Source organism: Vidua chalybeata, chromosome 2, assembly GCF_026979565.1.
Source record: "Vidua chalybeata isolate OUT-0048 chromosome 2, bVidCha1 merged haplotype, whole genome shotgun sequence".
Taxonomy (NCBI): Eukaryota; Metazoa; Chordata; class Aves; order Passeriformes; family Viduidae; genus Vidua; species Vidua chalybeata.
The window spans coordinates 64,227,323-64,250,771 of NC_071531.1; the positions used below are offsets into that span (position 1 = coordinate 64,227,323).

Consider the following 23,449-nt stretch of genomic DNA (forward strand, 5'->3'; position numbering starts at 1 on the left):
GCTGATCTGATGGCAGAGGACTGCTAAGACCTGCTCTCATGGTAGATGTGATTAGATTCCTCCTCCCATGTCAGAGCACACCCTCCTGTTCCTCTTCAGACTCTGTTGTCTGTCAAACATACCCCATCTTTATGTCCTTTGAGAGATGGGAAATGCAGGATGGGGCCTGGCAAGGACACCCAGCAGTACTGTGTCAGTAGTCAGCCTTAACAGTTTTCGTTCTAGACTTCAGTGTTTACAGTTTCCCTGCCCAAAGGCACAAAGACGTCCCTGGGAACACCAACCTCTGTGAAGTGGCTACCCCTGAACTGCAAGGCTTTTTAATTCTGGAAAGCTACACTTGGCACAGCCGTGGTTGCCCACTGCATTCAAGGAGTTCACGAGTGCTCTTTTCCTGGACAGCCACAAGCTGCAAAGGTGGGAGCATGAGAGAGTGAACAATGTACAGTAGAACAGATATTCAGAGGAGATAAACTTGCAGGGGTAGGGACTGTTTGGAGCTCCACATAACATATAACATAACAAACATAACCACTCTCTTAGTTGAAGCTCTAAATTTATTTAGAAGAGAAAATGTTCACGACCTTTGAAGAGTGTACCTGCTGTCTCTTCCATCGGAGCAAGTGTGGTCTTAATGGGAAGGGGGAGCAGGGCTGCAGGACAATGGAATGCATGCAGAACCTACCCTCCATGTTCTTCCTTGAGTGTGAGCTCAGGAGTGCCTTGTGAGAATTTAAAATACAAATTACACTGTGTTTAAGCCTCTTCAGTATCAAAGATCTAAAAGCAAAACGTCTTTGTTGGCTTCCTTGAGAAGAAAAATGCTGTTTGGTCTGGAGGAGCCTAAGAGGGGACCTCGTCAATGTCTGTCAGTATCTGAAGGGAGGGTGTCAACAGGATGGAGCCTGATCGGTGGTGCCAAGCAACAGGACTAGAGGCCATGGGCAGAAACTGAGTCCCAGGAAGTTCTACCTGAACACGAGAAAGAACTTCCTGTGCAGTGACCGGGCACTAGAGCAGACTGCACGCACAGGGTGGTATACTGGAGGCATACCAGACCCGTCCGGACGCCATTCTGTGCCGTGTGCCCCGAGATGTCCCTGCTGGAGCAGGGCGGCGGGCGCAGGGCCCTGCAGCGCCCCGCAGCCGCCCCATCCCGCCGGGATTCCATGGATGCCGCAGTCCCGGCCCACCGACCCCCCTGGGGCGCGGGGCCGGGGCGGGACGCGGGGAGGCGGCCAATGGTGAGCCGCAGTGCCCCGTGATGTCACCCCGGTTACATAAGGGCGGCGGGTGCCGGTGCTGCCCTGGCGCTGCCGGCCCGGCAGCGCCCCCCGCCAGCCATGAGGGAGCGCTGCCGGAGCGGCGCCGTGGGGGTCGTGACCGACGGCAATGCTGACTGGATGGGCTCGCTACCGCCCGCGCTGCGCTCCCTGCCGCTTGCCAACCTCGCCATCCCGGGTAGGGCGGCGGGACGGGGCGTGCGGGGCCGGGGCTGCCCGGGCGGTGGTGGGTGACTCGCCTTGGCCACGGCGTCGCGTCCCCTTTAATAAAGTGCTGAGGCTGGGGCAAGTGCTGGGGCTGAGAGGAGCCTTGACCATCGCAGCAGAGAATGGCGCGCTTAATCTCCCTTAAATACCGCTGTGAGACGCTAACCACTGACCTGCTGCTTTCACTGCCAGTAGAAAAGGTAGCTGTGACCGCTGGCGGCCGTCCTGAGCGTTTGCAGGTGCTTTAAGGCTGAAATCGGGTAGGAAGAAAAGCTCGGCTGCGTTGACCCAACTGCGTTGGCTGCGTTGACCCAAACTGGAGGTTTATCAAATGCAAGGTCTGTTGAGATGGGGCTCTGAGCAATCTGCTCTCGTGAGGAGTATTCCTTTTCGTGTCAGGGGGCTTGGAACTATGGGATCTTCAGGATCCCTCCCACCCCAGACCATTATATGGCATGTCTTTTATAGCCTGGTTTACAGATAGATAAGCTTATAGAGGACAATAAAAACAGATGACCTGAAATTTACTAAGGCTGACTTTCTGTCTCTAAAGGGCAAAAAAATACTCTTCCTTGCAAATGACAATAGGGAAGATTTTAGGGGTGGTTACTGTAGCTCCTTCTGATGCTGGATGTTTTCATTTTAGTGCTTTAGCTTGTCACTGGCACTTTGGATATCTGTTGTAGCATACATACAGTCTCAAGTTGTGTCTGGGGAGGTACAGGATGGGCATTAGGAGGAGTTTCTTCACAGAAAGGTTGAGTAGACTTTGGATGGGGCTGCCCAGGGAGGTGATGGAGACACTATCTCTGGAGGTCTTTAAGGAAAGACTGGATGTAGCATTCAGTGCCACAGTCCAGCTGGCAAGGTGGTGTTAGGGCTTAGGTTGGACTCTTGTGATCTCAGCATTGTTTTCCAATCTGATTTATTCTGATTCTGTATAGCAGACATTCAGAGATACCTCCCTAGAAACAGAGTAACTTTTTGTGTCAGAACATAGCCTCTACATGCTCAAATGCCCTTGAAGCATGTAGAGAAAGGGCTGTGCACCTCCTATGCACTGACTGCTGTGTTACCTGAATCAGAACAGTTAAAATGCCAGGTTTCAATCAAAAATGGAGCCCTTTCCTATCCTGACAGTAGCAAAAAACGTTTTATGTGACCCTGTTCTATTGAACAGGGAAGCGAGACAGAATGGAAATTCAATGTTCATATTAATGCCAGCAGACTTTGAAACTCATGGCAAACAAAGGCTTCTCTGTTTTAATGAACTCATAAATCAACTTCTTGTTGTTGTAGCCACTTAAAGACTGTGAAACCATGCAGAATGTTATGATTTAGATTGCATTGGGGCAATGCGGCTGTCGCTCGCAAACACCGTGCAACCAATGTTGCAGCAGAGAAACCAAGTAAATGAGTGGTTGTTTCAGTAATGCCATGGTGCTTTTTGAATGGGCAATGCTTCTTTTTTTTTAAAGCTTGCAGTACGTGTTTATTTGTGATCAAGGTTGATATATCTTCCCACCACTTTCCTGTATATGCCTTATGCAACCTGCAAGCAGGCAAAAGTTATTTTGGGTAGAATTTTGTCATTTTTTATTACTATTATTTTAGTCCAATGATTATTTTGCTGAAGTGGGGTTTTGGTGTTGTGCTTGACAGAGCAACCTTTTTGAGAGCTGGGGGGCTGTTCCTAGCAGTGTGCAATACAGGTAGCAGTTGAGGAATCTTTGCAGATGCTAAACAGCAATGAAGACCAGTGTTACCTTCAGAAGAGAGATGAAAGGGTGAATGAGAAGTAGTTTTGTCTGTGCTTAACACCTGTGTGCGCATAGGACAGGAGTGGCCTGTTTTTGTCCATCTCAGGATACATTTGTTTTCTTCCCTGGAATGATGGACTCGATTGGTTTTGATTTGGGGAGTTTGTTTGTTCCCCCCCCTCCAGACTCCTTTGTACATAGGAACAGAGATAGAGCTCCAGGAGTGGAAGCCTTAAAACTTTTTTAACTTGAAATAAAATCACTCAACATAATGAAACAGTTGTTTTATACCTTTTGCACTTTGAAGAATTGCAGCATTTAAAGAATATATATTTTTTTAAGAAAAGAACAAAATGATAGTATCATGGGGCTATTTAAAGTGATTGAATTGAGTGTACACACGAAAGAAACTTCTTAGATTTAATTTATTATGTACTACTGTGAGTGGGTAACTCCCTTGTATATTGCCCAAGAGATCTTCATAGGGTTCTCTTGCTTCATTTGTTACAAACCTTTTGCTTTCAGAGCTGCTTGTTTTCAGTGGCTTTAGAAAAGGTAGCTGTGACTTCTGGGAATCCTTTTAAAGCTACATTATTCTATGATTCCATGAGCTATTAAATACTGGTGTGAAACACCTTACTTGATGGTAGAGAAGGTCATTCTTTCATCAGGCCTTAGAACCATCAGGTAGCAAGCAAATAAAGTTAAAGAATGTGTGTTCTTGAGGTATATGGGCTGTTTACATGATTATTTAACTCTGCTCAAAAGGAAGAGAGACTTTGAAAGAGTTAAGGCCCTTCTCCAAAGCTTGTGTGTGATCAGTTCCCACATTTGGGCTTTTCTGTTACTTCTGTTGGGAAAAACTCTAGCCAAAATGCTAAAGCAATATAGTCACATGCAAGGAAAAGAAATGAGGTTTCCTGTGCAATGTCATGAGAGAAGGGATCTTTTGCAATGAAAAATTGCCAAATATCAAGTAACTGTCATCAACTTCACAAGCATATAGTATAGTCAACAAAAATAATGACCTTCAACAAGTGGTGACCTTGTGTGAAAATCTAGAGTGTTTTCTCTTAATTATAGTCCAGTAATCCTTTTTGGATGTGGGTTTAAAAATGAACCCTTAAACATTTTGACTGTAGACGTGACCCTTGGCAGGGTATTATATAGTGCTTGTTTAATCTCAAGCTGATTTACATTAAATAATTTCATGAAATCACAACTGTGATACTTACTATTTTCCGTTGTCATCTTTTGATTTGTATCTGCTACTTTTCTTTCCATTTCTCCATGTAGAAATGGAACATAAAATTGTAGAATGTTCTCACTGATCAGCTTTCAAAGTAAATCAGCTATTTAAAGAATTAGCTGGAGAGCCTAGCTGTTCCTTGCTCGTACTTGCATCCTAATAGTTGATAGCACCATGGTATGTCCAGTTTGTACTGTTTCATTTGAACTCTGGAGAAATTTTTAGAAAGGCCAGTATCTTGCTTACCTTGGTGTTAGAGTCTGAAGTCTCTGCATCTGAAGGTATGGCACCATTTTCCAGTTTCATCAAACTCTTACATAAATACTTTTATTAGAACAGGTGAAACACTTTTTCTATCTCAGTCTCCTCTGTGTGAGGTCATGATAAGCTCGTGCCTTTTTGTTTGAGACAGCAAGGCAGTCTAGCAGATGATCACTGCCAGCTATCAGTGTTTGTTTGAGTGTTTCATTAGTCCAGCCTCTAAGGTGCTGGATGAATGTCATGAGGAGAAGAGCAGGCAGTTCTCTTTTCTTTTGGGTCTTGGTAATAATACATTTACTTAATCCTGTCTGGACTAGTCCAACTTTAAATATGTAAGAGCCACGATGTAACAGGTATACTTGGAGTTTTGGATCAGTCTGTATCCCTTGATTGGTTCCCAGTTCTGGTCAGGATAGCTAGCTGTTAGTTTTTCCATGCTGCTAATTTTCTTTCTTTGTCTTCCAGAGAAAACATAGGATGGCTAAGGTAGGGATCCACTGTTGCTTGTAGGAGCACCCAGAACAGTTATGGGTGCCCTTTAATAAATAAAGGTAATCAAAAGTCTCTTCTGTCCCCTGCCTTTACTTCTCTCCCCCTCCAAATACAAATGAGTGTGTTTCCCAAGTTAACCTGTGGGGAAGGGTTTTGTGGTGAAGAGGGAATTTTTTATTTTGAGAAGTGGTTCTTGTCAGAAAAGCTGCTTGCAACAGCTGCCCATGGAGTTGGGCAAGCCCATGGGGGGGTGCTGGACTGTGTGGATGTCCCAAGGGAACACAAAGGTTAACCTGATGTGTCATGGCGCTGCAGATGTGGACAGGAAAGAACAACAGGTGGAATGGCTGTATGTAGAATAAATGGGTCATTGTTTTCTTTCATATTGTTTGGCTGAAACAAAGGCTATTAATAAAAACTAAGCTTAGTTGGGGAAGAATTAATTTGAACCTGAACTAATCTGTTTGATAGGAGTCACTGAAGAGAGCTAAAAGATGGAAAATTTGGGAAAAGTAAAATGTTTTAATTTAGCACTTTGAAATGTGATACTAAAAAAAAAAAAATGTATACCAGTGGTTTTCAACTAGGGTGTAAGATTTCTTTTTTAAATTTTTGAAGTAAAGATATTTGTGTTATAGGTAAAACTTGGTATATCTAAGGCTGATATGAAACAGCAAGAAAGCTTTTGCCACCAGAAGTAAGTTTTTCAACCACTGGTACACCTAGAGCCAAATGTCACATTCAGCAGAGTGCTCTGCTGCTCTGGAGCGTGCAGGCTTGGCAAGTGGCCTTTCCAGGGAGAGGTGAGACAGCTCTCCAGCTGTGGCTTCTGGTGGTGTACATGGCCTCTTCAATCATCTTCTAGTTGTCCCAGCTGGTGTGTTCTTGCTTCCTCAGAAAGCAGGTGGATGGCTGGCCAGAATCTCAAATGCAGAGCATTTGAAATGTGGAGCCATTCCTGTCAGCATCAGGTTGGACAACAGCTGCGGAGTTTCCTGTGGGATGCTGGGTTGTAGGTAGCCAGAGCTGACAGAAAAAAAAATGGGGTTTACAGTTCCAGAAACATTTTTTTTTTTGAACAGTGAAAATAATATTGACCTGAATATGGCCAGAACCAAATTGGAGACTCGGAACAGTGTCTTCAAGTTGACTGTTCACTGATCCCCAAGGAGAGATGTGTCCTTGCTCTTCTGAAATAGTAAATCTTTGCTGCTCCAGACTATAGCATAGTCAAGCTGCCTAATTCCCCGCTATGACACACACACTCTTGCCTTTCTAGCCAACCTGTAAAATAATAACTTTCCATAGTTTGTTCATGGCAGTTCATGACTAGCCCAAAACTTGCCACAGTACAGTGTGCCACTGTTTCTGCCCTTCTCTGAGAAATTCATCCCAAGAGCCTCAGTAAGAAGCTTCCTGATTTTGATTTAAATTATCAAAGTACTATGAAATCATCATCCCTGGAAAACAAAGCTTTACAAATACAGCTGGTAGGCAGTCTTAACAAGGAGCAGCCCTGCTGACCAAGCCCATGGTTCAGCTTAAAGGAGGACAGAAGGCATGGAGAGGTGTTTCCTGTGTTGATAACCTGCTTTTAGTGACTAAGTTGGTGCAATAGTGTGACTGTCCTCATGTGCCTCGTTCATGAGGAACACCTGGAGGTGGTGGGGCCCTGAGCATCTTCTGTACAGGATGCTGTCTTCCCATCCACCAAATGGCCAACTCTGCTGTCCTGACAGTGGAACTATTCCCCAAAAGCCCCATGAGCTGCTTGACTTGGAGTTGGCTAAGCAGAGCCAAAATGGTTCTGAAAAGAAGCAGCAGCAAACACTGTCCGGTTGAGAGCTGGCCACTAGACTCTGACTGGATTGGGTGGTTTTTCCTCTTTGTCTGCCTGACCCTGAGATGAGCTGCTGAACTTGCTAATGCTGTGATTTTCTTGTTACTTGTTCATGGGCTGGTGTGGGCTGTGGCCGTGCATGCTGAGAGGTATGGTGGTGACTTTGAGGCTGCATCCTCCTCCCAAACAGTATTCCTTTGGAGTTCTCATTAAAAGGGTCATTGAATCATCTGAACCGGCCATCTGTTGGGTTGAAGCTCAAAGGGAAGAAATATAAGATTTATGTTCTGATTCACGAAGCTTTCTTTTCCTTCTCAATTTAGTTTGCATCTACCAATTAATCAGGTAGTAACCACTAGAAGAAAGTATCTGCATAAGTATAGTGATGTTGAGTATGATTTGTAAATGCAGAATTTTCTGGAAAGACAAGTTATTACCTTGTTAGGCTATTGTAACAGCAGCTCTCAAATATTTTTAGAGAGGCTAATAAACTATCTGGACTGTTACACTTGTGAGAACATTTGATGGAAGTTGTTCCACTGTTCTTAAGTAACCAAGTATTCTTTTTGCATGTCCCTCTGTGAGGAACCGGTCTGGCAGACACTGTGTCTGTGCAGAAGTTCCCCTGAAAAGCCAGTCATAGGGCTTGTCTTTTTAAAGAACTTCTATCATCTGTTTAGCCAAAACCAAATTACTCTTGAAATGCTGCAAAATTTTCTTCAGACAGTATATGAAGGTCCTAATTAATTTGTTTTTTTCCTGGAAAAAATTTCTTCTTGTTACTTATTAAAATCTGTACCCTCGAGGGGGACTTAAGCGTGTTTGGTAAAGTGTCTTCAACTTGACTGTTCACTGATCTCCCAAGGAGAGATGTAAATGGTAAATGAGTGCAGAACATGCCAAGGTTTTACTTCCAATGGAGAAAACTAGTCGTAATGGTGATATAAACGGTTGTTGCTCTCCTTCCATGTTGTGAAAGTCTGTTTGCCTGCTTTTCCAACAAAGATGCTAAAAGAAGGAAAAGTAAAAATTTCTCTATGGCTTTCTCAGAAGAGAATGAACCCTTAGTCCACTCAGTTCTGAGTGGTCACAAAAGAGGAGTTTAGGACTCTAAGCTGAAGGATTTTTTCCTTTTTGAGCATGTGGATCCAGTCAGGCTTTGAAATGGTAGAGATGTGCTGTGTCTTTCTTGCATTCCAATTGCAGGCAGCTGAGATTATTGATAAATGAGAAATCATTGCTAAATGACCTTAACCTTCAATGGCAATAACTCCAACCAGTGCCAAAAGGATTTCTTCTGGATGGAAAGAAAAGTAAACTATACTCTGTGACATTATGTCTGACAGTTGTAGGTTGTCTTTAAGCTCTTGCATTCCATTGCACCGCCTTAAAGGGGCATGGGGGAAATCAGGATAGTTCTTGGATAGAGAGAGGGAGTTGTCCTAAGAGGATTTGGTCTGTACTAGGATTTGTCTTACTTGATAGGACTGCATAAAAATATCTAAAGGATTCTTGTAAGTTTCTTAAAATATACTCATCTTTATAGTTTTAGATAATTGATTATCAATAGGATGTTTCTTATTTCTGCCTCATCTCCTTTTGCTGGACAAGTTAGTATGAACTATTTGATTTGCTTTTCATTAGTGATGAACTTTTAAGATGTTAATCTTCTAATAAGAAAATCTGGATTGTTAATGACCTGAATCCTGAGGACTTCTAGACTTTGAGAGGCACTTTTGCTTATCCTGTTTTTCCCTCAGTTTTGGCACACACAGAATATCTGGTTTAAAAGAACATCAGTGGGATAGCTTTGACTCGCTCGCTCGCATCCTGTGTTTTTGGAACTTGGTTACTGTTCTTCTGCCCATCTTGGCTGTGTAATGCCTGTTGTGCTGTATCATGTGCAGTGGTTTGTAATGTGTGGGGAATGTACTTTGTCTAGTAAGCAAAGCTTGTGCTAAGAAGTTTTAGCGTCACTACAGGTTAGGTGATTCTTTGGTCATAAATGACCCTGTAATGCTTTTAAGGGACGGGTATGTTTTTTTGACCTTGCTTTTTAACTTCATGTTCAGTTAAACATTTGTTTCTTGCAAATTTTGTCCTGTTAGTATTCTATTTGTGTCAAGATAGACAACTTATTCAGATCTGTTTAAGTTTACTCACAGCACACTTGTCTGCCCTTGTGCTTTCATTTATTGTTTCTTAGTTGACCACATGTTTTCAGAAAGTGTCTTGAGCTTCTGACTAGTCCACAGCCTTGGAACCAGGGAGGCTTGCAGTATGCTGAGACATGCTTGTATCCAAAAAAAAACCCATGAGTTTTTGTCTTGTTTTTGAGTGATTGGCAGTGCACAGGTAATGTTCTATGTTGGAAGATCTCTGCACTTTACATGCTGTACAATCATACTTTTAATGTTCCATGAAGGTAAATTTACAAGGGGTGGGTGATGTGATGCTAATGCCCGTCCTGCTGCAACTTTATTTGCAGGAAGTATTATGTGGAAACAAAAGATATTACCAAATGGTATAGAATCATAGAATATGCTGAGTTGGAAGGGACCCACAGGATCAAGTCTAACTGTTGGCCCTGCACAGGACACCTCCAAGAGTCACACCCTGTGCCTGACAGTATTGTCCAAACACTCCTTGAACTTTGACAGGCTTGGTGCTGTGACCTCTTCCCTATTCCAGTGTTCAGCCACCATATGGGTGAAGAACCTTTTCCCAAGATCCAGTGTAAGCCTCCCGACTCAGCTTTGTGCTGTTTCCCAAGTCCTGTCACTGGTCATGAGAGTGAACAGATATAGCTGGTATTTGTTGACATTGGAGGCTTGATAACATTTTGTTGATGAGTGTCATTTGTTTCAGCTCCACCATGGGTTACTTTGACTATCTGTGAGTAAGTAACATGACAAATGAACACACTGGGAAGTTAGATTTTACTGCAGATGTGATGATAGAAGGCTGCTGTCTAGCAATTAGCACAAGGGCTTCAACAAGAATTCATCCTGAACAGTGATATATAATCTATTTAACATATAAATTGAATTGAAAAGTGAGCTGTTTAACATAAAATTAACTTGAGGAATTAATATGAGCAGAAAAAAAATAGTTTAAAAGATATGAATTAATTTTAATCCACAGTTGCAATTACTGGGATAAAGTTAAAAGGTCTGTCCATTATTTTAAGTCTGGCATCTGGAAGATGCCTATATAATATTATTCTAACTATAACACAGCTTTTGATAGTTAAATATCTGGGCATTTGATGGCATGTGACTTCTTTCCTTGAAGCTGCCAGTCTTTGTCAGATGAAAGAAATGAAACTGAAATAAAGCTGCCAGCTGATTAGCAGTCCCCTAATTTTTGTCTTTGAATGTGCAATCTCTGTCATGGTTAAATTTAATGCTTGCTACTTCCTGCTGCACATCTTCACCCAGTTGGAAGCAATTGGCAAATCATCATCTCTTCATTGTATTTCCTGTGCCTGACTTGGTTTTGGGAAGGGCTGAGCACCAGTCTGATGCCGTGTCACTAGAGCAGCTCAGTAAGGTTTGCTGTCTGAACACTAATCCAGTTTTGTGTACAGTAATTCCATGTCTTGCACGTGCAGGAACGTGCTTTTGAGGCGATTCAGGCTGGTCTTCTAGCCTCTCCTTACCTAAAGGACAATGAAGATAAATTTTCTTGGCTCTTCTCTGCCTTTTGACTTCTCCGTGGATGAAACCTGGTTTTGTTAGTTGCTTTGTCCACAATCAGTAGGTTTAAGGAACAGCTTTACTGAATAGGGTGTTATTTATATTTAAGTTGTTAATTATCATGTGAATTTATTATACTGAATTGCTTCAGTAATTCTTGAGATTGCTTTTTTCCCAAGAAAAGTACTCAGCATAATTTGCAGCAATGCACATTATTTATTTGGTGGGGAACAACAGATGGTGAGGGATTTCTTACACATGGAAAAAAACTTTACAGTGTATGTTGCTATGAGAGTTTTGTGGTTCTTGCTCTGTCCAGGAACTGCCAGCCTTGCTGTTGTCACTGGGCAGTGTCCAAGTACCTTCACACATCCTTGTGTAAGACATGAATTGAGAATCTGCTTAGCAAGCTCTTACGCTGAGCTCCTGACAAAATGGGGTGGTCTGCTCCATTCTTGCCATGTAGGCTCTGCCCTTTGCCTTTGAAGTTTTACAGATTTGGGTTGGTTTAGGTTATGCTTTTTCAAAAAGAAATCATGCTGTATCACATGTATCAGCAACCAGTTTAGCTCCTGCCATAGCAACAAAATGGCAAGACTTTTTATGACTTTAGGGATAGAGCAAAGGAGAGCAGGGATTATTTTGACATCATGATGCAATCAGCTTAGCATGTACTTAGCATCACAGCTAAGCTATATTAAAAGGCAGTGCCTGAGCTGGTACTATATCACAGTGATCTTAAATTAAAGAAGGGCCTGGTGGATGATGTGGGTCTTTACCTTGCTGTTACCCCACAGACCCACAAGTATCCAGTGCTGTTGCTGCAGGGTTTCAGTTTGGGTTTTTTCCCCCCTCTTACCAGAGTCAAAACATTGTGGCTCCAGGTTTGGCCTAGTTATTGTTGACTGGCCTTTTTAAATGACCACTGAAGACCCAAATGAACTTGTGCTGTTTTTTGAGCCTCAGTATTGATCACAGAATGATCAACAGAATTGGTGATGCTTCTCTGCACTCTTTAGAAGGTGATATGCTACCAGTAGTGAAAAGGAGGATATGTTTTGCAAATGCTCCAACTCGTGTTCTATTTGATTATATCTAGGTATAGGTGTTGACTTTGATGTAGGAGGAATGCTCCATTTCCTAGGCTTTTAGCAGAGCCATGGAGCAGGACTTAAGATCTTCTTTAACTATAGAAGCGTGTCACACATAGTTCAGTTTCCTGTTAAGGAGTGCACTTTTTGAAGTAAGTGTTAAAAAAGTTGCAATGTGGTGACTTGTTCGAGTTTTTTGTGGATTTTTTTTTTCTTTTTTGATACTGCTTTCTAGTGCTAAGCTATAAATAGGATTTGGTTTGTGATAGTGCAGGGAGAAAATATGCTCTTTGTATCCTTAAAAGTGCCTTGAAAGTGTCAAACTGCAAAGGAAAGACTTTTGTAGCTGTAAAGTAAATTATCAGAATTAGGAAAATTAGTTGTTTTTTTGGTTCAGATTTACTTAGACAGCTCTGAGGTGACAACAATGTATTAGTGGCAAGATAAAATTCTCATTCCTTTATAAGTCAGATTTATCAGTCTGAGGAAGCATAGTGGTGTGAGTGACTCCTGTAGGTCTCCAGGATGCTGCACTGTCTTAGTTAATATGAAAATATTTCTTATGTCATTATTCTATGATGTTAAACAGTCTCCTACAGTGACCTAAACAGAAGAAAAAATAAAAATTGATAGAATTAAGAACTAGGAAAAAAGCAAACAAAAAACACAACCAAACGAACAATTTCTTTGTGCAGAGCTACTAATTCCAGGGCAGAGGCAAGCCCCTTGTGATTAAAGTCTACTTTCCAAATATTGTAGAAGCTTGAATGACTCATTCTGCTGTATAGGGAGGTAGATGAAACTCAAATATCTGTAAATTACTGTTTGAAGCATCACATGGCTTCTGAAATGTCTTCACTAGATGTTTGCTCCTAGATTTTGTTTGGGGTTGCATGATTGGAGATCGGGGAAAAAAATCTATGTGTTGCTCCACAACTGACAGCCACTTTGTGATGTAGTTTACTGAGACAGGTACTAAAAAGTTGCTTAAGATGGCATCTTTGGCACTTCTCACTTCTGTCTAGAAGACTGAACAGCAAGCCATAACAGAGACCCACTTGTACAAATGCTTTGAAGAATTCATGAAGAATTGGTCAGAATTAGTTTTAATGTTCATTTGTAAAGCTTGAAAACAAACCTTCACACTACCTGTTCACTGGTTTTGAACTAGTTAAAATCCATGGAAACAGAGTGCATTTAAGGTTATTGAGAAGTGATGTTTAGTTTGTGCACAGTCTGTTCTTTCATCTGGATTAAAAATGCCAAGATAATCCAATTAAGATCATAATCTTGTTTGGATCTCTGATCTTGCATCACAAAAAATGCATCGGTGTTCAAGTGAGCACTGGTACACAAATAAAAGGTTTGAATAAAGGAAGCTATGAATGCCTCAAATGTTATCTTGAGGTTGAGTATGACAGATTGGGATTTCAAAGAGTTGCAGACTGAGATAGAGGAGGAAATTCAAGAAAAGCATAGTCCTAGAAGCAGGGACAAGCATGTGGGAATGTAAAACACAGCATGGTGCTGTGTCACTGTAGCCTGGGGCAGCTGGAAAATGAGCTGCTTGGGTGAAGATGCTTTCTCTGCGCTTCAGCAAGTGGGTCCACAAGTAGCAGGTGGGGTTTGGCTTAATGGGCAAACTCTCTTCTCCTGTCCTGAAGACAGAGTAGAAAGAGCTGTTATAGTTTCTAATAATGTTTTTGCTGGCTAGAACTTCACAAGGAAGGTGAGCCTGGAGCAGCTACAGCTTCTTGGCTAGATTGCTGGTGCCTGGTGCAAATGATCACAAATCCTTGGTAAACACCAGTCTGTGGTGGATCAGCTTCTGCCAGTCTTTGCTTTATGCTGTTCTCGTACAGTGCAGACCAAGATACACTGCCTCTTCACTCTTTGTTCTGTTACTGACTTGGCTAAGGTAGGGATATTTCATTGACTCCGAAACTTTTTTTTGGAGCTTTGTTACTTCTTAGGTTTTTTCCTATTTACTACTGAATTTTCAATTGGAGTTTTTTCTAATAAGCAAAAATTTTATATTGGAGTTGGCAGTTTCTCTGCCAAGGTACCGATTGTGTTACAGGAGCTTTTTTGGATGTGCATTATTTTGGTAGGGACTGATGATTTTTGATTGTTGATGATTTTGATTGTTGGTACTTTTTTGATGAATTTTCTGTTCACCATGCCTTTGGTCACTCAGAAGCATGCCAGTAAAAGACATGTTCATGAATTTGTTTATCATGAGCTTGGTATCTATCCACACTGTAACTGGTGGTGTGTTGAATTGTTCCACCTCTAAGTCCAGTCGGTCATTGCCCACTGTTCAAACTACTGATCATTTATCTGCCATCTCGGGGCTAAAGTGAGGTGTGGTGATAAGGCATGTGCAGATCCCTCAGTCCATTACTTGAATAAAGAGACCTGTTCCAAGATGTTTGGTGTATAAGGTTACAGCTGGATATACCAAGTAGAACTAAAGTCTCAGATTTTTAAAATTAATCTGGAGTCTCATCCTAGATCAGTCATATACCAGGCTCTGGGAAAGCTTTGATTTGTAGTTTGTGAAGGAAGGAATGAAGGAAGGTTAGAAGGAGGTTTCCCTTTACCACAAATGTTTGTTTTGTGGTGTTCAGAGAACACTGAAATTGGGAGCTCATGCAAGAAAGCAGTTCAAACTGAGAACCTTATGCTTAACTCTTGTGATACTGTCAAGGAAAAGTAAGGTGTAAAGGACAATTTGAAAGATTCACACATGAGCATAATGATTCTGTACCCCTGTCACACATGTAGGACTTTGTTCAGTTTTCAGGGCACATGTGTTATGGGATAGTCACTTTTTCTAAAATTAATTTTTCTTGGCTTTTTTCCTAGGATCACATGATTCTTTCAGCTACTGGGTTGATGAGAAATCTCCTGTGGGACCAGACCAAGCAACAGCCATCAAACGTTTGGCCAGAATTTCCTTGGTTAGAAAGATCATGAAGAAATGGTCAGTGACTCAAAATTTGACTTTCAAAGAGCAGTTGGAAGGCGGGATCCGCTACTTTGATCTTCGTGTATCTTCCAAACCTGGGGAAATAGGACAAGAGATTTACTTCATACATGGCTTGTTTGGCATCAAAGTATGGGATGGCCTGAAGGAGATGAATAGTTTTCTTGAGCAGCATCCCAAGGAAGTAATCTTCTTGGATTTCAATCATTTCTATGCCATGGATGACAGCCATCACCACTTCTTGATTAACAGGATCCGCTCAGCATTTGAATCCAAACTTTGTTGTGTAGAATGTGTAGAATATGTGACGTTACTGTACATGTGGGAGAAGAAACACCAGGTAGGGAAAGGATGTTTAATGTTTTTCAAAATGTTAAGATTTTAAAGAAACAAGCCTGGTGTAGCTCCCACTCACAGATACTGGACCAAAGATGCTGCTGATGGTCAAGTTAAAGCCCACTAGGGCCTCCTCTACGTAGTGTGCATGTTTCCCTCCATTTGCTGTGTATCCCCTCATCCATGGTGTGGCCAGTCTGTCCTGCTCCCAAGTACATTTGTTAAATAATTAAACTATGGTGTCCTTGGAGCCTCATGCTCCTTACAAAGGGTTTTCTCTTGTGGAAGGGCACATAATGCAGACTTGTGTTGGTGAGGATTTGGTTAACTGTTGTCTTTCTGGCGAGTGTGAAGCATATAAGCTTTAGCATGACTAAGGTATGGACTGAATTTCTTACCTTCTTTGCAGCCATCCAGATCTGCAGAGGTGAGATAATGCCTCTTCTCCGTGGTAACTGCTCCCATAGGTACAGAAAAACTGAGAACAGGAATGGGTTTCAGCAGCAGCACATAATTCTGAAACTGGATATGAGGCTTTGAGGAATTGTTCTGAACTAGTGCTGTCAAGTGTTAAGCTTCAAGGTGAATCTTGTGTAAGTGTGGGTGTTTGTAAAAAATGTTGCCTCTTTGTGCTGTAGAAAAGCACCTTACAAGGTAAAAAATATTTACTTTGGATTTGACGGTTTTGCTGACAGCAGGACTGGCTTTGGTTTCTCATGCAGCAAGTGTGAGCACAATGCCAGTATGTCAGTCATGTGCCAATCAGCCCAGCGTGTTTTGCCCTCTTAGAAGGAGGTCTTCAGAAGATGGCAAGACTGCTAAAATCCTTAACTTCAAGTACAGATACAGTATTTTGTGGCATTAAGAAGTTGCAATGCTTTTAAGCTGAGCTCTTTAAATGACGGAGGCAACTTTGTCATTTTAAACCGATGACCCATAAAGCCTGAAGCAATCCTGTCCTCAAAGCTGAACAAAATTATCTCCATCTCCTTGGCAGTAATGCAACAAATACACTGACACTCATGACTCAAGAGCAACTTTTTTGCTTGGTCCTCTTCACTGCTATGCTAGCTGCAGCAGTACTATATGAACATAAACCAGTGCAGCAGCCTATTCAAATAAAAATACAGTAATTGTAATTTTTTTTTGTTTTGGTTTGTGTTTTTTTTTATTTTGGTTTGATTTTTTTTTCTCTTAGGTTCTCATATTTTACCATCACCCTTTGTATCAGGAATATCCCTTCCTGTGGCCAGGTAATAAAATGCCAGCACCATGGGCTAATACAACTAATGTACACAAACTGCTGCAGTTCCTGGAGACCACACTTGGGGAACGAAGTCGTTATGGGACTTTCCATGTATCTCAAGCAATTCTCACACCTCAAGTGAAAACGATTGCACGGCATCTAATTCGTGGTCTGAAGAACACACTTGTTCATAGGTAAGGATTTATCTTGATTGTCTTAGTTCTTTATTTAACATGTCTCATGTTGAAAGAGGCACTGAGCAAGGAAGAAACTAGGAAATGTTTGCTTAGGGTTGCTGAAAGGCTGCAGTTTTGCTCAGTACTGTTGTGCATGAGAGATATTTGCAATCATTAAAAATAAAGACTTAGTGCAAATAATAAAGCAACAGGCTATATATGTTTCCTGGTAATTGGAACTTTTTCTGAATGTGATATGATTTCATAAAATGTAGGATGGATGTGTGGCTTCAAACCAGTAATTCATTTCACACTGGCTGAAGTTGGATTTGGGGGGAGCAGGGGATGTTTAAAAAGCTTGTGCCACAGAGGAAAACTGGTAATTTCTGGACTTAGTGTTGCAATTGTCCATACAAATGTCTCAGTAATTTCAGTAATGGCCAGAGATGTATGACGTAGGGCAGTATTTTAAGGGGGCCGGGGGGAGGTTTTCCAAAAATAAGATTCACCATTTGACTTTTTTTAATACTACTGACCATTCTACAATTAATTTTCCTCTGAGTAAGGTCGCTGTAAGAGGGTTTTGCTTTGATTTGTTCAGAGTAACAGTGATTTTTAATAGCATTGACAGCATGACCAGAGTAGTTCCATATGATTTATTTTATAGAATTATCACCTCGTAGCCAGTTTGCTAAAAATTACCATAATTGTAAAAGTCCTCTTGGATATTAGGAAGAAATCTTTACTGTGAGAGTGGCAAGGCGCTGGTACAGGTTGCTTAGAGAAGTTGTGGATGCCCCATTCCCTGGAAGTGTTCAAGGCCACGTTGGGTTGGACTCTGAGCAACCTGGTCTAGTGGAAGGTGTCCCTGCAAACGGCAGGGGCTGTTGGAATGCGATGATATTTAAGGTCTTTTCCAACCCAGGCCATTCAGTGATGCTGTGAATAAGAAAACCGCAGGTTAGGTATAAATCTCGGCATTCTCAGTCCCATTGCAGCTTAGGGGCGCTAGTCTGGTCCCGCTGCTGTTGGGTTCGGTGTCGCGGCCGCGCTTGGCACCAGGTGGCGCTGGGGACCCGCGAGCGCCGGGCCCTGCGGGGCGTCCGCGCCAGGGCCGGGCGGAATTCCTGGGCCAAAACTACCGAAGGATCGTTACATTTCGTGGAATGGGCGAGCACCTCTACTTCGAGGGACTCCTGGCACAGATCTGTGTTCTAAGCCACTGTTAGCGGGAAGCCTGCCTTCACTTCATCCCTTTCCCTCATCCTTACCACTTGTTTGCAACTAGACCAAAAGTTGCAGATAGATGCTGCTGTTTGCATAAGCATGACTACTTGTGTGCATTTGCACAAGCTAGCTGATTTGCAAATCTGTCCTTGCAATTTTATGTAGATGCCTGCCTTCTTGTATGGGAATTTTGCCCTGGATTTGAATATTTAAATGTACTCAGCTGTTGCTAAAGGAGACTTACAACAAGTCACACTTAACTGACTGAAGTCTGGTGTGTCCCTTGGCAGTAATTATGCCTTCATTCATAGTTCTTGATAAGTTTTTTTAATTGTCCTGATGCAGTAGGAGTGAAGTGTTTTTAAGTTTTTTGGGTTTGCTTTGTTCTCTTCATCACCCTGTCAGCTAATTTGCTAGCCTACCATCTTCTCAAATAATGTATACATGTTACAGCACTAATCTAAATAATGTTAACATATTTAGCCATTTGTGTCTAACTGCTGAAAAGAGTGGTGTTTCTTGTTAGAGTGCAAGAAAGCTGGTGCAGACTCCTGACTTGCACTCTTGTCCAAGAAATACTTTTCTCCCCATAGCAGAATTTCCAACTCAATTTAACTCAGTTCCTGACACACCTCTCCTTTATCTAGTTATAGTGATATATAGCAGGATGTTCAATCCCTATGGAGCTGACAGCTTCATTCTAGGTTTGGTTTTCCTTGACTCCATTGCTCTGAGTGGGTCTGGAGGCTGGGGAGTGTTTGGGAGAAATGCAATGTGCTGCCTCCAACAACTTTTTTCCTGCCCATCCTGAGGCAGAGAAGGGGAAGGGAGCATCTTGGGCCATGTATAACCTTGCTTTGTGTTACACTGGTCTGCTATGAAATTGAGTGTTTGACTTAACATGTACTTGGGTGAAAACAAACCACAGTGGAGAAAAGTGTAGTGCCGTGCTAAATCCTGAAGCACAGACTACCCAGTGAATATAGAGGGGTTTTGTATGCCCTCTAGTTGGGATTGATGACTGACCAATATGTCTGTTTGATAGCTAATGACCACGTGCTGTGTTAAGCACTCATTAGCCAGTTGCGTTTAGGATGACAGCCCTGATCACAAATATGAGATAATATATTTTATAAACAGCGTGTTGTGTTTGAAATGAGTAGTGTATGTATAGAAAAGTGTCTCTTTTAAAGTGTTTAATTTTCTTTATTTCAATTTCTTTAGGAACCTGCCCATGATTTTGAATTGGGTGAAAGCACAGAAGCCTGGTGTTATGGGTGTTAACATAATTACATCAGACTTTGTGGAGCTGGTTGATTTTGCTGCTACAGTTATTGCATTGAACAACCTCCTTTTGGAAGAGGGCGAATTTGCAACTTAAATCCTGATTGCTGTGTTCCACATGTGCTCCTTAGTGGACATCTTTGAACTATGCTTAATGTTTTACTTGTCAAGTGAAACCTATTGTAATCTCTCTTTATGAAAAAAAGTTTCCTTTAGGAAATGTGGTTAAACATCATGTACAGCCAGGTCCCTTCTCCTGGAGTCTGTGGACCTGAGTGAGTGAGTGCTGTGTGCATGCTGCTATGTCCGCCTGTCTGTCTGTGTGTGCTATGTTTGTCTGAGCTGTGCACACAAATGCTGCTGCCAGGGGCTGGCCTCTGGAGCAGATGTACCCCATTGTGGCACACATCTCCCTGGTGACCACACTCCCAGTGCCCCCGTGTGTGCATCCTGCCCGCTTCCCATGGCCAGGGTTCACTCCAGGGATCACTGCTGATCCCATGGCAGTGTGATCAGGCTGGCCGGGTGGCATTGTTCTTGGGCCACCTCTGGCATACCTGGGCTAGGCTGGAGGCTGCTGCTCTGTTCATTATGCTGTTTTAGACACTACCTCTGACTTACTTGAAGAGACAATACTGCTGTTATTCAGGGGGAAGCTGTTAACACTGTGTTAACTATCCAAACTGTCCTTTAGGCCTGAGAGGTGAAGGCTTGGCACAGTTTTTATTCTGGACCTCTTTATTTTAGTTTATTACTTCAATAAATCAGTTGCAACCGTGCTTAAGTATATATCTTTCGGCATTAATTTGGAGAATATTTCAGTCTTCAGATTTTGAAGATTATAATTCAAGTCTAAATTCCTGTTTCCTGTTACATATAGGAAACATTCATTTTCCTGAATTCCTGGGACACTTAGGAAACTACAGCACTTGGGGTTTTTTAATCCATCGAATTTTCTTTGGGGAAAGTCTGTCACCCAGGCAGCCCTTCTCTGGAAGGAGGTGGGCCAAGTGGGGGTTTGTTTGATATTCAGAGAATTGGAGCTGACATGGACTGCTCAAAGCCCAAATATTGGATCACTGTGATTTGTAATGGGACAGTGAATTCTGCAGTCAGACCTGAAAACTGTGCTTTTAGATAGAGAGCCACACCTATTAAGGGAGCAATTTCTCCAGCCTTCACCTGCTTGTGACAGAGTAAGCAATAATCACAGAAGCACAGGTAGGTGTTAGTACTTCTTTCTTTAGTCACACTTACTTTTGTGCTGGTTCACAATGAAATGTGACCATGTATGTTTGAGCCAATGCAATAATATGTTTGTATGTATCAGCACTTAATTTACTAGCTGATAGATACTATGGTCTGATTTATCGTTGTTGTTGCTTTTTAAAAAAGCACAAAAGGGACTGATTAGCAGATACTTCTCTGCTCAATCATCTTCCCGAAGAAACTATTGGTGCACTAATTATTCCTGATTATGAATTTGTATTTATCTCTAAGCTTATTTATTATAGAATAGATTGTCTTTATACATATTTAATTCAAAGGAAAAATTCATCTCCAGATTTATTATTTCTTTTGTTGTTTTATTCTGTATCTGCCATCATGGTTTGACAGCTGTGAAAAATCCCAACCTTCTTAGTTTGCTTGTCACAACTCAGGAGAAATGTAAAGGTTTGCAAACCTTCCATGTGAACCTTGGCCAAGTTCAGAGTAGGCTGTAATCTGATTTATCTGTTGTTTGCATGGCGTTCATTAGAGTTCCTTGAATTTTTTAACTGAATCGTTTCTCAGAGGGAGTTGGGGGTGCAGGAAGTGCTTGTCATTCATTGTCTTTCTCCTTTCCACTTGTGTCTCAGTGATAGGGGACAAGTCATAAAAATCAGGCTTTGGGAACTATGTTGAAATTTCTAGTTTAATACTTCCTTTTAAAACTACAGCAGAAGGTTTTTATTTGGTTTGGTACTTCTTTTTTTTCCTTGTTAATGAAACCATCAGAACCTGTTTTGAACAGTTCTGTTCAGTCTGCAAGTTTTTTTTAAATACCTGGATTTTCCTTAGCTGAATTTTATGTTTACTTTACTACTGCTTTACTCATGGTCCCAACTGAAACTCCATGTGGATTTGGTTTTGTTGGTTTTCTTTTGCAAATTGTCTTGGTGCTCAGAGCTCAGTTGGGTGTTAACACCAAGGCTGTGAATGGCCTGTATGGGCCATTCATTTAAGAGCTGGATTCATGACCCTTACGGGTTCCTTCCAACCCAGAATATTCTGTGATTCTGTAACTTGGCTTGAATGCCAGCGAGGCAGAAATATTACTTTGCAAGGTTCCCCTGCAGAACCAGAAGATAAAGCAAGGTGAAGTGATTATGATGTTTATATTTGACCCTTAATATATTTTGTGCTGTACGTATATATATATATCTGCCTCAAAAGAGATTTATTTGGCTTAACCAATATTTGTATTGACTGTGCACAGTAATTGTTAGAAACAATGACTGTTATTAGTCCTTCTGCTGTATTTGAATAGAGATGGGATGGGCTCAGGGCTTTGGTTAGACATTTTTAAGTGCAAACTCAGAAGTTTCTCTAATGTATTGGCTGTTAGTTCTTGCCTCTTGAAACATGCTGGGTGTTAAGAGTGTTAGCAGAGAGAAAAGAAATGGAAAATAGATTTAGTATTGATGATGTAAGTATGTGAGGGGGAACATTTCTGGAAGTTTGGCCTGTCAGAAGAGACTTGTGTGTCATTTCAGAGCAGTGCTTGATGGTGTGCTTCCAGTGTGAGGAACCTGACAGTCTTAAATGGTGAGTTGGGCAATTGGCAGGTGACATTTGTCTATGACATGACATCTCCCTTCGCTACTCTGGCCAGCATTCATGCCGGTGTTTAGAACTGATCCTAGAGTTGTCCAAAACCATCCCAAGCAATATGAACTACCTTTCATCTATTCTGTTACACAGAGAAAAGCTATCCATATAATGGGCTTATCTTGCTTACTCAACACCAAAACATATCCAGACTTCCTCATGCTTTGCAAAATTGAGCTCATCTAGGCTTAGACTTTGGGCTGTGGACTCTATTTTCCAGCATTACAAAATTAAAAGGTGTGCTGGGCAGGAAGGGAGGATCAAGGAAGTAGGGCAGTAGTTTGCATCCAGTGCCCACATGGAAGGTGTGGCAGTGCTTAACCCAGTTCTGGGCAGCAGAGTGGAGCAGGTCAGGCAGGTGAGTGACAGCACTGCAGCTCACACTGAGGCACTTGGCCAAGTCTGGTTCCTGAACAGTCTGCCCCTGAGATCAGCAAATGACAGCCTGCAGGGTCAGCATGTGTGAGCTTGAGGAGAATAAAGATGGGTATGAGCACAGGAGAATGCAGGGGGTTCTTACTGTTGCTGTAGATGCAAATCTGGTGAATACAGTGGTTTTAGTCTTGCTTATATATCCCCAAAGCAGTAGAGTTCACTTTTAAACAGGCTGGGAAGAAAACTTCCCCAGGAGAATTGTTCTGACCTCTTGACCATTTGGTAGGTGCTGGGAGAGGAGAAGCCAGAAAACAAGCAGCTGTTTGAGGCAAAGTACTTAAACTGTGTATTCCTGAATAATTATGCATATGGTTTGTTATTAAAGATTCAGGTTAGTTTATACTGTTTTATGACTGTTATTTCTCTTCCTGGTGTGCAGTCTCTGAATGCCGAGCACACTGGTGGCATTTCTCTTCTCACACTATGGCTGCCATGTGCAATTTAAGGGCATATTTGAGGCACAGTCGACCTCTGTGTGTATCCCTGATGGGAAGTAGCCAGTGCTTGTTATGGAGCATCTGTGAGTTTTTAGCCTCTTACTGTGTCCTATAGGTGAAAACAAAAAGGAGTTAGTACTAGATTTTGCAGACTGACAGTCTGTTGGCTTTTACTTGGGGACAACTGTCATAATGTATTGAACTGCATAGGGAAATGGTGGAGTCACCGTCTCTGGAAGTGTTCAACAATGTGTGGATATGGCAGTTGAGGATATACTGTAGTAATGAAAATGGACTTGATGGTCTTGGAGGTCTTGTCCAAGCTTAACAATTTTGTGATTCAGAGTAGAAATGCTGATTGCTCATATTCTGTTAAAAAGCCTCTTTGGAGGAAAGAATAATAGGGAAATGGTGTCTTTGCTCCTAACACATGCTGGGTTTTGCTGTTGTTGCTACTGACTTAACTGAATGTTGGAGTTTAAAAGCACCTGAACTGTGAGGTTGAAAAACACTTTTGAGCAGGGATTTTGACTCAAACAGGAGTAGGGCTTCTCTCAACATGTTCGT

At 41.9% G+C, this 23,449-nt stretch overlaps 1 protein-coding gene across 2 annotated transcripts; it reads left to right on the plus strand.

The window, feature by feature from the left end:
- The first annotated feature begins 584 nt into the window (after positions 1-584).
- On the plus strand, positions 585-19,865 carry PLCXD2 (phosphatidylinositol specific phospholipase C X domain containing 2). 2 transcript variants are annotated; one of them, XM_053935101.1, is made up of 5 exons: positions 585-1,461; positions 14,750-15,210; positions 15,616-15,633; positions 16,405-16,646; positions 19,080-19,865. In XM_053935101.1, exons 1-5 carry the CDS (start codon positions 1,344-1,346, stop codon positions 19,234-19,236), a joined length of 996 nt encoding a protein of 331 aa, XP_053791076.1. In that variant the 5' UTR covers positions 585-1,343; the 3' UTR covers positions 19,237-19,865. The 2 variants fall into 2 exon arrangements, with proteins under 2 accessions (XP_053791076.1, XP_053791077.1); XM_053935102.1 differs by lacking the exon at positions 15,616-15,633.
- The last annotated feature ends 3,584 nt before the right edge of the window (positions 19,866-23,449 follow it).